At 36.7% G+C, this 17,748-nt stretch overlaps 1 protein-coding gene and 1 long non-coding RNA gene across 5 annotated transcripts in view; one reads left to right on the top strand and one right to left on the bottom strand.

Annotated features, from left to right (window-relative positions):
• Positions 1-2,202: 2,202 nt before the first annotated feature.
• On the bottom strand, positions 2,203-17,675 carry CBLL1 (Cbl proto-oncogene like 1). Of its 2 annotated transcripts, none has more exons than XM_006198519.4 (6): positions 17,340-17,675; positions 12,413-12,580; positions 9,485-9,582; positions 8,989-9,072; positions 7,883-7,956; positions 2,203-5,722 (listed from the first exon to the last, which is right to left on the bottom strand). In XM_006198519.4, the coding sequence occupies exons 1-6, from the start codon at positions 17,350-17,352 to the stop codon at positions 4,687-4,689; spliced, it is 1,473 nt and encodes a 490-aa protein (XP_006198581.1). In that variant the 5' UTR covers positions 17,353-17,675; the 3' UTR covers positions 2,203-4,686. The 2 variants fall into 2 exon arrangements, with proteins under 2 accessions (XP_006198581.1, XP_006198580.1); XM_006198518.4 differs by having other exon boundaries at positions 9,485-9,585; positions 17,340-17,671.
• Positions 17,617-17,748, top strand: part of LOC116281335 (uncharacterized) — a 58,832-nt gene continuing 58,700 nt past the window's right edge. For all 3 annotated transcript variants that reach the window (XR_012074587.1, XR_012074586.1, XR_012074585.1), the window contains exon 1: positions 17,617-17,702. This is a non-coding gene — a long non-coding RNA (uncharacterized lncRNA). The remainder of the gene's footprint in view (positions 17,703-17,748) is intronic.

The following is a 17,748-nucleotide window of genomic DNA, read 5'->3' as shown; positions in this document are numbered from 1 at the left end:
TTCATCGGGACGTCTACATGTCAAAACCCATTTACTGATCTCTCCCACCTCAGTTAATGCCAACTCCAGCCTTCCAGCTGCTCAAGCTAAAAAGATTTGTCAGAAAAATTCTGTTGACTCTACCTTTTAAATACATCTAGAATCAATTCATTTAATTCTTAAAATAGCACCCATAAGGAAGGTACTATGTTTATCTTCATTTTTTAGAAAACAAAATAAATCAAGGCTCAAGGAAGATAAGTAATTAGTCCAAGTTATACAGTTGCAGGCAGTACAAGCAGAATTCAGTCTAGACTGTCTGACCCCAGAGCCTACGCTCTTTATCACTATGAAATACTACCCGCCTGAAGAAATTAAAACCTGTCTGAAAACTGGTCTAGCACAAGGCAAGACTACACTCAGGAACAATACAGGCGCATTCTACAGATTTGTTCCAAAGTCACTTATTTAGCATTGCACAATTAAATATACCCATAAAAGGTACTAGGAAATATATTATTAATGTCCAGAATCAAATAAACTTAACATCTCTCTCTCGTTATGGTTGTATATGTGTGTGTGTGTCTGTGTCTGTGTTTTTGTAATGTAACACACTGAAAAAATTTTTTCCTACCCACTATTTTTGAAAAAAAAAATTAAAATTTTTGAGGAAAATTTAAGTTACTATCAAGAATAATTCTTGGATAAGTTAGAATATAAGCTCCTAATGAGCAGGGACCATGTCTATTTTATTTATCACATACACACATGTCTAGCATATGTGCTTAATTTATGTATATAAATTTATATATAAAATATATATACATCCAAACTTCAAGTCACCCACTTCTTGATACTTATAATGCTACTACCATCATCTTTTGTGTAAATTATAAAAACAACCTTCTAGCTGGGCTTCGTATCTTTGCTTCCCTCATCTTTCCTCCACACCGCCAGAATAATCCTCTTAAAAGAGCCAGACCATTCCACTCCTTTGCTCAGAACCCCACCATGGCTTCCCATGTCACAGTAAGGTCAATGTCTTTCCAGTGGCCTAGAAAGCCTGTGACCTCCCCGTTACCACTGCCATTACCTCTGAATTGAGATAAAGGGAGAATTTTAAAGGTAGGTTAATAGGAAATGGGCTTAAATAAATATAAAAGTTGGTGCTTATAACTCTTTAGAATAGAATTGGGATATTCTGAGGATGTATAATTAACATTTCAAAATGCTATCATTTTTAAAAGACAGGGTCCTGCCCAAGTGTTAGAGCTAAGCCTATGATCTACCATTGTTCACTTAAATCCTGTGATTCAGTAACGCCTCAAAATTCAAATTCTAAGGAAGGTGAGAAAATTAAAGTTTAATACTAAAATGTAGCTTTAAGAATTCTGCCTTAACACTTTTCCCCTCAAAGATGAAAAACTGAAGGACATGAATCAAAACAAAAATGTTTCAAAATTCAAATGTTTTTATTAGTATCATTACTGAGTATTCTAACTGGCTTCTCGCGCGCGCTCTCTCTCTCTCCCCTTTAAGCCTAGTATACGAAATATTGTCTCATTAGCCTGGACATACATTGTAATAAGTAAATTCTGCTTGGTCTAGGCCACACTTTAACAGATTACAGTTACAAACCAGTGAAGAAAAATAAATCCACTTAGTCAGAATATAGGATGACTATGTCAAGCCTCAACGAACATCAATAAACCAATTTGATGGCCAATCTAATAATTAGAAGAGTATGTTTTGGTTTCAGGTATTTGTTAGTTGTTTCCCACGTTTTTATAACATAAAGCTTCTTCAAAAATTTTGATAGGGTTTTTCCAAAAAGAAGTATGAAAGATACTCTTCCAATGTTAGAACAAAGCCTAAAGCAGCTCTGTATACTTCACATAGTATAACGTCACCTACTGGGAGTTTTAAAGTATGTTCAAATTATCTTTTGCATTTATATTTCAGAGGTATCTCATTAGTATTTATACAGTAACTTGAGCAAGTAGTATTCATAGGGCAAAAAGGCTATAGTTTCTTATGGTTTTTGCAACTGATAGTTCCCCCAAATACAATATCATACTCTGAACAGGCATGCCACTTTAGAAATACTAATGTTCAACTTGCTGGTTTTAATCTCCAAAAAAAGTTGTAAAAGTTGTCTCAAAATGAAAAACTCTGCATTCTCCCAAATGTGTCATCATTAGGTAAAAATTCACCTAGGCAAAATAGTATTTATGCTTTCATTTTATTGTTTTTAAAAATTAAACTGCCACCTCAGTAGTCTTAAGAGCAATATAATGAAACATACATACATTTAATTTAGACTTATGTCCATCATAGCTTCAAAGGCTTCCCTGAAATAAGGCTGGGATTCACATCTTTTTCCTTAAGGAACGAAACACTAACAGTAACTTTATCCTTCTACCCACCCACTCTCATTCAAACAATAACCGGATGAATTCAAGTCTAACACCGTTTCAAAAAATTGTCTGCTACAACACATTCATCTGATCTGCCTCCCTGCATAACATAAATTCCTTAAACCTAACTGAAAATAAATCATTTTTAAAAAGCCTACAAGAATTCTCTTAACATGTGGAACTTTATCATACTAGTTTTTTTTTTGTCCAATACATAGTTTAAGTGGTTCCATACCACGTTCAACTCTACTCAATTTCAATTAAAATAGGAGAGCTCTTCATGAAGAGTTGAGAAGACCTACTGTGAATTTGGCGATTTCCTATTACATGAAACAAAAAAGGGTATTGGATTTTCAACAATAATATTTTAACAGCTCCTAAATAGGGCCAACAAAGGGGAATCAAGTTTGCACCAGTCCAAGTACCTACAGTAACACGATAGAAGCACTCACCATCATTTCACACTATTTCACTCCCATGCTTCTAATGACAATTTCTCACTAGAAATATTGCATTAACACTGGACTCTCAAATTGCTAGGTGTGAAAAATCACTTACTTTATCTTTAAAAAAAGGTTTATGAGTTATTTTCGGCTGGTCAAGGTTGAAAAGGTCATTTAGATTATTTCTAACTTCAACTCTAAGTTCATAGATGACTTCGCATCTGATTATCTGAGATGAGAAATTGTTTTGCCTGCATCTGACACAAATAAATGGTAAATTAGTAATCAGTTCACCCCTTGTCAAAAAGAAATGTTCTAAATTTATACACTACAAACTATTTAATAAATGGTATCTGCATACTACACATTTCATGTTTATATTATGCACCATTGTAGGGGGGAGGAAATACTTCACAGGGGTTTATTCAAAGGATACACAGTAATATCCTAAGAATATTAATTTGTACATATGAGTTCTGCATAAACTGTAAGTGGTCATGTTAGCTGGACTGTATCAAGCCCCTATAATGCAAAAGCTGGCTCTGAAGGCACCTTATAAAGCACTGAAATTCACAATTTAGACATTACTTTTTTCTTCTCCAATACAAAATTATCTGGCAGTCTTCACTGTTGACTCCATGCTAACATGTTCCAAGTTTTAGACTGCTTAATCAATAAAAGAAACAGGAAAGAATAGTTTTTAAATGTCAAGTTAAGAGAAAAAACCCTTATCACACAGTAACGAAACCTGAGCAACACAAGTCTGTGACACAAGAACACCCTTCATTAATACAGTATTCAAATCCCTCCACGGCATTCAAAGCACAGTTTCAAACCCAATCAACAAGAACCCACTTAAGCACAGGATCAAATTCTACCATGAAGTGAGGAGTTACACATAGCCTATTCAGCCCTAAATATTTCATTTAAGACAATGAGAAGAGTAGAACACACTTTATCTAATAACACCATTTAAACAGTTCTACAAAATAATGTTACTGAAGATTAGTAAGTGTGGTGCATTATGTGATTCCAACCATTCAGTAAAAAGCAGTAATGATGAACAGCACCCCCCAACAGCTTGGAGCCCAAAGAGCTGGTGACTTTGGCCACACCTTTCCAAATAATTAGCAATGCCTTTTAACATTACAAACATACATCTGACTTAATACTAGAATTCCAATGTATTTCGGTGCTCCTGAGGCTGCCTAAAAATGAAAAGGCATCAAAGTGAAGTGCATTATGTACTTAAAATACCTCAAAATTTCAGTGCCTGAAATGTGAAATAATTTTCTAGCATTTAACAGTCTGCCTTACAGTAAATTCTAGTAGATTTTTACTTTTAGGATTTTATTGTAACTTTGGGAAATTAGTGGTAAAACATATGGTTTAAAAAACAGTATGTGGCTGCACTTAAATTCACATAAAAATAGCATTTTTACAACCATATTGAAATTTAATCCTTTTACACAGGTTAACAAAAACGTATCACAAGAAAAACTAAACATTGGGTTTAACAAAAAGCAATACTTTTGAAAGTGGAACGATGAAAAATTTTTTTTTCAAATTTTTTTACAAACGGTCGCCTCTGTGTCAATTTACCATATTAGGGGAACAAAGGTGTTAAAATATAGCTGTGCTCAACGGAGCCACTTATCTGCACTATAGCATAGTACTTGAAATCAATCCTAAGGTCAAAATTTAAAACCACTTTAAGAGACAAGACCCTAAGTGTTTACAGCCACCTCAGCAAGAGGTGCTTTTCCTTCCCCAGTCAACGCTTAATTAAAAGATTGACTATACACAAGTTTGTTTCCTCATCATATCTTCAGTTCAAAACACTATTATCATTGGTAATACGGTCTGTATCTTGTCTGATCTGGATGATGTGGTCCAGGAAGTGGGGTTTGAGAAGGCGGACCCTGCATTCGTGGAGGAGGAGGTGGCCCTCTTGGTGCAGGCCATATACCAGGACTCATTCCCCCTGGCTGTGTAAATGGAGGGCTCAGAGTTCCTTGATCTTCAGTGAACTGGGGTAGAGAGTTAGGATTATAATGGTGAGGAGGGGGTGCAGTTACAGGTGGACCACCGTGCTGAGGTGGGGGAGGTCCAGGAGGAGGATGATTCATATAAGGTGGCATCTGGGCAATAATATGTCCAGGGGGAGGGGTTATTGGTGGTGGAGCAGAGGTCATTGGCGGAGGTGGAGCTTGGCTATAAACCAAGTGAGGAGTACCTGCGGCCTGGGGAGGATGTGGCATTGGATGGCTTATTGGTGGTGGAGGAGGTGGGGGTGGTGCATAATGTTGCTGTGGAGGCATAATATGATGAGGGTGCGATACCACTGGTTGACCCTGATACTCAGGATGATGGTGAGCAGGTGCTGGGGCAGGAGGTGGTGGTTCTCTAGCACCTGAATTTGAGTCATCCTGAATAGGGACAGTTATTAAATTGCTGTGTTTTCTTGTTGAGATACGAAAGGTTTCCTGACTGACCGAACGAGGTGGAGGTGGAGCCATGGACAATTCTGCTGGAGGAGCACGAATATCCTCATGTGGCTGATTATAGTGCTCGTGTGGCACATGTTGCAAAGGAGGTGGTGGCATCATGATGTGCTGCTTTGGTGGAATATGGCTCATGTGGTGCTTGTCTGGCGGCATAATAAACCGATCGGGGATCTCAGCTGGTGGTGGGGCAATAGGAGGATGAACATTCTCAAGTGAAGCACGGGGAACGGGTTTTCCAGCTCTCATATGGCGGTGGTTGATATGAGCCTGTAAGTCTCTCTGAGACAAATACGTTCTCTTGCACCCTTGCACAATGCTACACATGAAGAGAGAACCGCGTGTACACTGCTCAATTCGCTGCACGGGATCACTACAGCTAAATGAGAAGGGGAAACAAGTTTGATTTACTAAAAACAGACCATAAAGATAATGCACTTAGTATAGCACAGGGAACTAAATTCAGTGTCTTGTAATAACCTATAAAGAAAAAGAATTTGAAAAGGAATATATACATATAACTGAAATGCTATGCTGTACACCAGAAGTTAAAACAACATTGTAAGCTGACTATACTTCAAGGTTAAAAATTCAATAAAAAATTAAAATTTAAAAATAAATAAAAATGATGGTTCATCTATATAATGGAATATTATGTAGTCACTGAAAATAATAAACTAGCTCGATATTTACTGATGCCCAAAATGTTAAAAAACAAAAAATAATGCACTTAGTTTCAAAGATAAAGATACAACTAATTTTCAAATTTGTTATGGAAAACATTGCAAAAATTCACCATTAAAAGTTATGGTTACTTTCAGTGAACTTTTAACCTTTTCCCCTTTGTTGTCTGTTCACTATTAAGAACCAGCAATTTTTTTAAATTGACATATAGTTTGTCTACAATATTATATTAGTTTCAGGTGTATAGCACAGTGATTCCATTATTAAGCATCAGCATTTCTGTCAACCTCAGAACTCTTAGTACAAGAAAAATTTCAAAGTGTTTATGAAACAGAGTATATTTTAAGAAAAGACCTTATTCTTCCCAAGACCTATAAATTACCTGATTTTTTCAAACAATTCTATGCTTTACAATCATTTGCCAAAAAATCCAGGAAGTGCCAGTAACCAAAGGATCTGTTACAATCATGGAATTCAAGCTTGTACAGTATTTATTGAGCAGTTAAGTATTTTCTGAGCAAATACTACTAAGTGGAAGCTGCTACAAGGACTACAAAAATACATAGGATCATCCTAACCATCAAGGTTCTTAACATTAAACAACACAGACAATGTAAACTTGAACTCTCAATACCAAGAGTCTCTTACAGAAGAGGTCTTTCTGAATTGTTAGACTATGTTACTGCTACAAAGTGTTACACATGTCTCCTTTTCTAAATTATAATCACTAAATTTAAGTCACCATTTGCTTAACGAGTCAGGGTCAAAATTGTAACTATTCTTCACTATTTTTAATTCACTCTTGCTTTCAGAGTCTTCTTGAAATAGTGGAAAGAGGACTGAATTAGTAATCAGAACTGGGATGTGGTATCAGCGCTGTCATCTGGGAAAAGTCATTTAAACTTTGTTTCATCTGTAACATGGGGTTAAAACATTTACTCTACCTAATTCACGTTTTCATATCCACTGCATCCTACTTAAGAGAGTATCCTTAACAAACAAAACAAAAATGACAGTATTTAATCACTAGTTAAGTACTATACACGTATAAGCCATTATCACTGAATATGTGTGTCAGGTCATTTGACACTATATTAAGTGGCTCTGCATTCTTGATTTTGAGTTGTATCTGTTTTTCCTTCCTTGTAGTTGCTCTCAAAGCTTTTCTCAAACCCACCAGGGTTCTGAATTGATATAAGAATTCAGTTTATTCTGGATCCTTCAAGACCATCCCAAAATAGATCACTCAACTAACACCTCCAGCTCTCCATAACTGATCTGATTCTATGCCATGATGGTGGTCTAAGATATATTCAAGACATAAGAAACATATTTGAAGGTAATAGATAAAAGCTTATACTTACCTAGTACTTACTGTATGCTAGGAACTATGTATGTATTAACTCATTTAACTCTAATAACCCAGGGAGGGAAGCACTATTATTATTAGCTCCATTTTATAGATGAAGAAACAGCCTATGTCACACGGCTAATAAAGGACAGGAAAAGGGATTTGTACCCAGGAATTCTAATTTCGGAGTCTTTGCTCTCAATCACTCCGTCATACTACCTCTCTCGTGTCCTATTAAAACAAGAAAATAACTATTTTTGGTTTATAATGTTAATTGTGATGGTGAATATACTCTGTTATTTCGGCCAATTTGAACTGACTGATAACAGCTGATTCACCCTATCCTGAGAAGGCTAAGGCCAACTCTAGGCTCACAGACAAGGATTAGCCATGTCTACACATTTGATATCCTTCCACTGGTTTATATTACACCACGACCTTTAACCTAGATCATAAATCACTTATCACAAACTTTATTATTTAAAAATTTAATGATGATCTTACCCTGGACACATCTTATCTCCCTTTTTTTCATGTAAAATAGCACAGTCATAGCAAAAAACATGCTTGCATGGAATCTGTGAACAGAGACATTACAGTTAAACACATTAAAACAAGTTAAAATAGTTTCATAAAAAAAGTGACCTAGGCAGAGAAGGCACTTGAGAGCTGTTTGTCAAAAATGAACATTTATTAAGCACTAATTATATTAAAGCAATAGTTCACCTTTTTCAGTCACAACGCTCTTTGTGAAAATGTGATGAAAATATTGGCCCTTTCCCCAGTAAATGTATACACGCACATTTGCTTACACATTCACGGTCCCTATAGGTTAAAAGCTCCTGAGGAATACTGTATAATGTTTTATATTATCCTCTTCCTCCTGAATCTATTCCAAGGCAGTAAAAGAACAAATAAGTAGCATTCTTCCCAGATAGTCTTAAGTTAATGAACTTACAAATATCTAAAATGAATCAGAAGGACACAGTAAAATTATGTTATACCACATAAAAACTCCCAGTCCCTTCCTGTTTCTTAGCTATGTTATACAGCAAACCAACAATGTACCATCCATGCCCTCTACCATCACCGATATATATGACTGAATTCAATTTTCTTCAAACACAAATGTAAAATATTTTTAAAGGGAGGATATGTCAAAATTACTATAAAATTACAGTAAGGTAGTATTTTTTTTTAATGATTAGAATTCAATTCTTGGAAAGTATAAATATTATTTATTCAGTTTTACATTAAAATTTATAGCCTTCAGAAATGAGTAATTGATTCTATTCTGTTTCTGCAAGAAAACAAATTTTTCCTTATAAACTACAATAAATATAAACTAACAGGTATCAAATAGTCCAAAGAAATTATTTAGTTTTCAGAATTAGTTTCCTTAATTTTTTATAAGAAATTCAAGAATTTGTCAAGATAATTATAATAAATGCATATTATCCCCAAATTTCCCATAGCTATTTTTCACTTATTTAAAATGTTTCAGACTTAATCATTGAACAATGATAAACACATCTACTTAAATTCCAGAATCTTACCTCTACACAAATGATTACATTTGCAAAAACAGAATTTAATTTAGTTATACTTACCATTCGCCCATAGATTTTAATAGGCAATCCACATTTGTCACAGAAATGAACTGGTGTATCATCCTTTTCACCTAAGATGTTTATCTGTTGAAATGATACAATTAAATTTTCCTTAAGCATTTCTAAAAATTCTATCTATAATTTACCCAGTGAATTGGTTAGTATTTTATAAAAGTCATTAAAACAAGTAGAAATGGAGGTTTCTTGGTACAATTTCCACATACTCCACATTATCTGGGCCACCATCAGTTCTGGGGAGCTGTTCTCTTTTCTCTTCAGAAGTGTTAGTGGTTATTGATTTTACTTGACTTTACTGAAAATTACTTCAAATTAATTTTGGAAACAGCAGAAACAGGGCACTAATAAATGATTTGTGGGTGCCGAAAGACGTAACTATAATAAAAGTTTGTACCATTCTTTATGTATTCTACATTGTTCTAATAACACACTTAAAATTTTTTACTGTCCTAATAAAATTTTTAGATTTTAGTTATACCTGAAAGTCCCAAAAAAGGTGTCCGGGAAATCTTCGCTGATTTCCAAATACTTCGCCTCCTTTACAGTCATATCGTTCTTCTTCATTATAGTCAAATCCTTCTGAGAAAACAAAGTGTTACCTATTAACTTTTCATATCTCAAATCTAATTCTAGAAGCACATATACATGACAAAACAGGCCTGTTCACTGATACCATTGAAAGCTCTTCTAAGAACAAGATTATCAAGACTAGTTTAAAACATCGGCTAGAAATGATCTTGGCAATCACGCAATCCAGCTCTCACAACTGAGAACACTGTGGTATTGGAGACCATAATTACTCAACACAGAGAAGACCAGTGGCAGAGCTAGGAACAGACCTCCGATCTCTTCACTCCCATTCAAGTGCTCTTATTAATTCACAAAACTATTTATTATCATGATCATGATTGTTAACAAATAAAAGACATTAATCACCATTTATTCTGATCTAGCTATAAAAGTGGCATCATGCTGTAAGAAACTGCTATTATTACCAAAGGAAAAATGAAAACATATACAATTCTGCAGATTTTCTCCTTATGACATAATAAATTAGGTATCCTCTTCTTCAGCTTTAAATTGAACCTGATTTTGGAAATATCAACATATTCATTCTTGCAATTAAAACCTCTCCTTGGTTAATCCCCCGAACAGCAGAAGTTGTATCATATCCACTTACAAATATCTTCCCCTGCACTGCATATATTGCCATCAATAAACTTAAAACAATATAAAGATCTAATGAGCTCAACTGTTCTGACCTAATTAAAAAGTTGATGGTAATCCTCTCATCTCATACAAAAGAGAAGAAAGCCAAGGAAAAGTCTGATGGGGATTCTAGGTAGAATCCAATTACCTAAAGGAAAGCTGAGAAGACAGATCTATCCCTCCAAGGTGCTAGGCTTCTCACGACTCTTTTGGCCCTAGAACTGGTAAACAGAGTAGCCAAAGCACACAAGTTTTAACTTCACCCACATGGCTACATTACAGCACCTGCATACAGACCCACAGACACAAACAGACGGACACCCACACCCACATCCACACACAAGAATTTTCGGAAGCTGACAGACGTTCCAGTGGAGTCCAGTGGAGCTATCTAATTAGCGCCAACACAAACGGAGAGTTCAAAGAGTGTTCTTGTAAGTTGCATCTGAGTGACCCTAGGCTCTTAGATGGCCCACTTATTTATACCTTATAAATCCTGGTGTCATCTAAACTCAAAATAAGGCAAGTCAATTTTCCTACTTATCTAAAACTCAGAAAATTACTGAGCCGAACAATAGCCCAGTAAATCAGGAGCACATTACCATTTTCCAGAGTAGTTCGACCTGTACTCCCATAGTTAAGCTGTGTATGTTTTTGTATGGATAATACACCAGTTGCAGCAGCTCTATTAAAAAACCCAGGGTAACCCTATTGGGCTTTTTGTTTTTTAAATAATTTTTTCAACTACATAGTAATGTACAAATAAATTCTTATTGTAATAATAAAACAATGTAAAAAAGCTAAAATCCCCCTTCCAGCCTTTTGCTCTCAGGTATCCCTTCATCCCCTCCCACTTCAAGCCCACACCCCTTTCTGTTTTAATATCCAAATACATATCCGTAAAAGTTCCAAAGCAGGGGTCAGCAAACTCTTCCTGCTTAAAGGGCAGAGAAGTAAATATTTTAGGCTATGTAGCCATACTTGCAATTACTCAACTATGCCGTTATGTAGTGAAAGCAGCCACAGACAATACTTAAATGAATAGGCATTCATTTAAAACTTTATTTACCAATACAGGGCTCAATTTGGCCCACATGCCGTAGTTTGCTGACTCTGTATTAATGGGTAAGATGGGAAAACTCTTTTATACTCATTGAACAGGGAAAGGCCTTTCTAAGGATGTCATAAAACCCAGAAGTCACATCAGAAAAGATTGGATATCTGACTACATAGAATTGTCAAGCATCTCTACAATGAAAAATTTACATATAAAACTCAAAAGACAAATGGGGTATATACACAGTATATGACAAAAGGCCAATTTTACTAATTTACAAAGAACTCATAAAAATCAGCAGAAAGACAATCAAACAGGAAAAAAAAGGGGGGAAAGGATATGAACAGGTAGATCCTAGGCAAAAGAAATGACCAACACTATGAAAAGATACACAACCCCACTTATAATTACAGAAAGTGTATCAGAACAAAAATTTTTAAAGGTTAGTAGTACCAATATTGGTATGGGAATATAAAGCAATGTACTTTTTTTGTAGAGCCATTTGATGTTATCTGTCAAATTCTAAAATGCACGAATTCTAAAATCTACCACGTTCTAAAATGCCCAAATTCACACAGTTTAAATTCTATGAAATATACATACTAAGGTTTATGTACAAGGATACTGACTACAAATTGTTCTTAATCTCAAAAAATTAGAAAAATTGTTAAATAAATTATGGTATATCCATAAATGAAGTATCTAAACCTATTTTCTCAAATGAGATACATATGTGTATACTGATAGGGCAAAATCTCAAAATGCATCTTACATGGAAAAAGGGCAGTTATACATAAAGTAACTACAAAAAAAAGTCTTACCAGGCATTATTTTGGGGGAGAAGAATTAAAGGGAGAGCGGGACAATTTTTACTTTTATGTTTTCTGCAATCTTGTTTAAGTTTTTTTTTAAACAAAAGGCAGTGTTACCTTCATGAGCAAGAGAAAGTAAACCAAAAGTATTTATTAAGGGAGAAAAAAGCACAATGTCAAAATGAGAAGTCAAAAAGACTAAAGAATGAAGAGTGTGTAAGATTAAAAAAAAAAAGAGGTGGCCAAAAGTAAATAAAATCACATGGATTGTTTGGTGGGATCAGATATAACAGAAAGGCTTTGGGATCTGTTAGTTTAAACAAATTACCTTCATCACCAGGTGGAGCCTTTGCAGGCATTCTGTTTATAGTCCTTGGAGTTCGAGGTGAAGCTTTGGCTTTGTTCCCTTGTTTGGAGATGAGTTTTATAGGAATTCGTCTTCGAACATCAAGACCACCCACTGATCCAGAACTATTAGTGCCTTGTAACTCATTGTCTACGTTAGAAAAAAAAGTTGTAATTTCTTTTAGTTTTTCTTTTTGAAGATTATACTGCCACAGGTATTAAAGCAATATACTCAACATTATCAGATGTTGAATATCTGAGTTCTGATTTTAAATACTACGTTATGTCAGTTTAAGTATTACTTTTCTCTATTTTGGAAAAACCCTTAAAGCAATGCTTTTTGAGACACAGAACCCTTTAAATAGTTAATAAAAGTTATTGAACCACTCCCTAAAAAAGTGGACAATGAAATTTTCCATGTAATTCCAGGGTACCTTATATAAACATAAAATCCATCACAAGCCTAAAATAAGAACCTCTGTCTTGGAACTGTAAGAGATTTTGTTTTATGAGACTGACGGGCTACCTAGTGTGCTAACGAGGCACCTAAGAGATTCTGTTTTAAAAGAAGAAAAAGAAAAGTAAGAGGAAGAAGAATAAGAAAGAAAACCATCACTATCTTTACCAAGCATGCAAAGTAGTCACACAGTAAATTGAGTAATCTGCATCCACATCAGGACAACCAAAAACTGGAAAGAACTAACACTGACAACAGTAAAATTAAATAAATAATGCACTGAAAATAAAGTTAGTTTTAGGGAAGGGATTATTCTCTTAAGTGTAAAATAGTTTTTCTAAAAAGCATTCAGGAATATAGTAAAACATTATAGCATTTAGTAGTAGAAACACAGTAATTTATTTGTGTTATAACACGTCTACATTTATATGTACTGTTTTGTTCTTAGCCAGCACTGTAATGGAAAATTATAGTTTAGAAGGATGCAAGGTTTCTGTACTTCAACTAGGTCTCAACAACTGACTGTTACTAGCTTATGTAATAAGTTAACTCATATCCCATGAGTAACAGGAGCATTATTTCATAGAACTGACTCCACTTGAAGATTGAAAGCCATCCCTTTTCAAGTCCACGACAAGATATTACAATCCGGAAAATATCCACCTTTACCTACTAAACACAGAAAGGGAAATGCCCTAAGTAGGAAATGTAAATAAAATCATTTTTAAAAAATAGTAATGTTTTAAATATGACATTTAGTGAACAAGGATGTTTAACTGCCACTGCAGGAGACAGCACAATTGAGAGTGACAGCCAAATTGCCCACATTAAATTCAGTAAAGCCAAACTTGGAAGTAGTAACCTGGTTAGTACTAATGCCCTCCAAGAGTACTAGAATTACAGATTCATGTTAAACTCACACCAATTCGTACTCTTTCTGAACAATATATAAAACAAAATTGAAAACCAGCCCTTAATTATTAATTTAAATATCTTTCAGTCTACTTTCTACCATTGCTTTCATAATAGCTAATTCCTCCCCCTCCGAAATTCATGGAAAAGGGATTACACGAATAGCTATAATCTTAAATTAGGATAAATCCAACTTGATCAACTCTTAACACTTCACTAAATGTATTAACAACCTGAATAATGTATTTCACCTGCTTTTATTCTAGTTTCTTAAAATACCCACAAGCAACGTAATAGCAAAAAGACAGATATGACAGAGTGATTTTTTTTCCCTCTCTCAAAAGGCTTTCCTGATTTTCCAAAGCAAGTTGTCATAGACAGACAGCTATTCAATGCTGTCCTTCGGATATTAAAAAGGACTCTTAACAGTTTGACCTTGCTGAATGATCAAAATACAAACACTTCACTACTACAAGTCCCTTTCACAACACCCTGGACACTTGAGGTCACTATCATGGCTTGCTTAGCCTACTATGACTTTCAAGAGCCTGCTTCCCTTTGACACCTTGCAGCCTGCTTCAGATTGCAAGTTCATAAACAAAGAACAGCATTTAATAGTGACAACATTCTAGGTACGTCTTGGGGTTTGGGGGTTTATTAAGAATCAGTACAGCATAATTTCCTTTTGAATATGTCAACTGAAAACATAAAGCCCTAACAACAAAAGTCTCTACAGAAAGTGAGAATTAAGGATGTAACTGGCACATTTAAAGTGAAATCCACTTTAGAAAGGCATAATGCTTTTACATTACACAGGTTTTTAAAAGTTTTGTTTGTAATTTTATCTCAAACTAAAGGAACCAAGAAATATTGTACAAAAACCAGGTTATAGTTACAACTAAGTGCTAATTCTTCGATGAGAATGAATCAAGTGTTAATTAAGAGTTTCTTGGAGAACACCACAGGATAGTGTTCATTTTATGATTGGCTTTTACTGCACGATCACAAAACCAGTCATTTCTGCATAACATTCAAGGGCTTCATCAATTTCTCCAAGGGCCTCTCTTAATCCTTTGATATTAGAATCATCGTTTTGAAATTCCTATCTTGTCATAATGTATTCAATTAGCTAGCTAACTGGCATTTCCTCACTTGCCAAAGATTTTATTTGTGATTCAAATAGTTCCCAAATTCACATTTATGAATTTCATAAAAACCTGAATCTTCTGTAAGGCTTGTAATCACAATCAATGTACAGCATTTGATACCATTTCTTGATATGAAACACAAAGGACACTGGCTTATAACAAAATTAACTAAAATAACAGAAAAGAAGCTGGTGTTGAGCAGCAGGGATATTTGACTAGGAACTAATTTTTTAAGTGGTCAGCTCATTAGTGAATATTTTCATGTTAGGATCACTTTTACTTTATTAGGCAAACTTTTACCTTAGAGAACTAGGATAATAAACACTCATACTACAGTTTCCTAACATCCTCTAAACTGTGAAAGGAGCTTGACTCCCAATTTCAGTAATAGGTTCAAACGAGAAACATTTTGCCAATGTGACATGTATGCCACTTTAATACCAAGATCCCAGAATTTTGACTCTATAAATTTCCAAACATTAGAGTTCCTGAGGCCCTCTTCTGTATTCCTTTTCATTAAGTGATCTCATCCACCCTCATGCCTTAAAATATCAGCTATGTGGTACTAAGTCCCAAACTTTTGTCTGATCTCCACTTGACATCTCCCTTTGTGTCTCAATACACATTTCATACTTAGCAGTCCAAAATCTAGTTCCCAAATTCCCATTTCTCACCTCTTCTTCATAAAAAAAAAAAAAGTGGTTTTCTTCCAAGTTTTCCAGTAATGGGTGTCACCTAGCTACTCAAACTAGAAACCTAGGCACATCTGCTTTCTCTCACATGCCTCCAAACCAATCCACTGGTGCGTGTTCGAGCTCTACCACCTGAATCCGCTCACTCCCCTTCTCATTAAACCAAGCCATCTCAACTAAGCCAAGCCTCCCTTCTGGTCTATTGCAACCACCTCCCAAATTTTCTATTTTCTGTTATTCTTACCTCTGTCTCTTACACCATTCTCCACAGAACAATCTATTATTTTAAAAAGAGATTATGTTCCTCCTCTACTACTGCTCAATGGCTTCATATTGCATTTAAAATTAAATTCACATCTTTACCATGGACTTGCACGAACTGACTCCTGCCTTCCTTTCCAATCTCATCTTAGGGCTCTTTCCCTTTTGCTAACTAAGGTGCAGTTGATTGGTCTTCTCTGCAATTTCCTACCTCTTTGTACTTGCTGTAAATGCTTTCTTCTTGATTTATTCAATGCTGGATTCTTCTCATCCACCAGATCCCAGGTTACAAACGTTACTTTTCCAGAAAGACCTTTCCTGACCACCCTCTCTGAAGCTTCCTCCTAATAGTCTTTACCACCGCACCCATTTATCTTCTTCAAAGCATTGACAATCTGTAAACATTTAAGCTTTGAAAAAAAAATAAACTTGGGTTTATTGTGTCTTTCCCAATAGAATGTAACCTACAAGGGAACAGGAATTCATTTCATCTCGTTTACCATTCCATTTCCAGGCCTAGAATATCTGGCATACGTTATGTTTATATATACACAAACATGTATATAAATGAAACTAAGCAGACAGTTTGTGACTGAGTATACCCTAGTCAATACTTAATACTGGAAAAAGCCTTTTTCCACTACTTGTAATACGGCTGATATAACTGTACGGAACACTAACTCCAAATGCATTCACTCAGTATCCAAAAACCAGGAGGAAGCAAAAATCAAAAACCACATAACAAAGAGTGGAGCCATCCTTACTTGGAGAAAGAGATGAAAATAGCTTCATTTTAAGCTCAGGTAGATTGATTTTAAGCTCAAAATTGATGGTTAACGACCACTGCCAAAATGCGGGGCATGCTTTGGGCTTAACCAGAAAAGCTGCTCCCGGTATAATTCCGAAAACCATATCCGACTCCCTTCTCCCACCTCTAGAGTCCATGAAAGACCGGAGAGACAATAACGAGAAGCGGTGACCGACACAGCACCCGCCCAAAGCTGACTGAGACAGCAGGAAGTCTCCAACCCACTCTCGCGCATCGACTCCCAGCGTAACGAGGCTTCCCCGACTCCGAGATTGGAATCTACCCGCCAGTCCTCATAACGTGGGGTAGAGCACCCAGTATGAAGGGAAAAAAAGAGCCGGAGCTCTCTCCTCCCCGAGGCCCGCGCCGCCCGTCGTCCCGGCTGGGAGCTCAGCAGAAGCAGAGAAGGAGCGGCTGCTGCCGGCACCGAGGCTGTAGGTACCACACCGGAGGGTAGGCCGGGAAGTAGCAGGCCTGGGCCGGGCACTGGGAGGGGTCTGTGAGATTTCTTTCTCGCCGCCACACCCCAGTGCTGTAGGGCGAGCGTAACCCTTCTATGCTCGCTGGGGGACCGGTCCCAAGCCGGCCAAGGGGGCATGGAACCGGGACCCCCACTGCCTCCGCCTCCTTACCAGTGTGATCCATGATTCGGCTCGCAGGGCACAGTGGGAGCGGAAGTCAACCGCGCCGGAGTCGCAGGGAGCGCGTGCGCGCTACCTTCCGGAGCCCGGGAGGCGGAAGTGCGACCAGGTTGCCCGGGTTGGGGCCTCCAAAGGCTTCCTTCTCTCGCGTCGGCTAGCCGACCCCGGTGAGGGAGTCAGGCATAGTTCGGGCAAAGGGAGAAAGAGCGAGAACGCGGAGAGCTTCGATGTCGAGGTGGCTAAGGCTTCCTCTCATGTGCTTCAAGAGGAAGTAGCCGTTAACTGTGGAGAGGAGACCGACGGGAACAGGGGAGGGGGAGAGCGGTAGTAACCGGAGGACTAGGCTCGCGGCAGGTAAGGCGGCCGCCGGCCCCCGGCGGAGCGTTGCCTTCTGGGACTT

Source organism: Vicugna pacos, chromosome 7 (assembly GCF_048564905.1).
Source record: "Vicugna pacos chromosome 7, VicPac4, whole genome shotgun sequence".
Taxonomy (NCBI): domain Eukaryota; kingdom Metazoa; phylum Chordata; class Mammalia; order Artiodactyla; family Camelidae; genus Vicugna; species Vicugna pacos.
This window is presented reverse-complemented; position numbering and strand designations above follow the sequence as displayed.

Excerpts from the sequence above, each read along its gene's own strand:
- CBLL1 (XM_006198518.4), bottom strand. Across the intron at positions 9,586-12,412 it reads GGCTCCACCTGGTGATGAAG|AAGGATTTGACTATAATGAA; the intron begins GTAATTTGTTTA and ends TTGTTTTCTCAG. Across the intron at positions 5,723-7,882 it reads GGAGATAAGATGTGTCCAGG|CTGTAGTGATCCCGTGCAGC; the intron begins GTAAGATCATCA and ends CTTCTCATTTAG.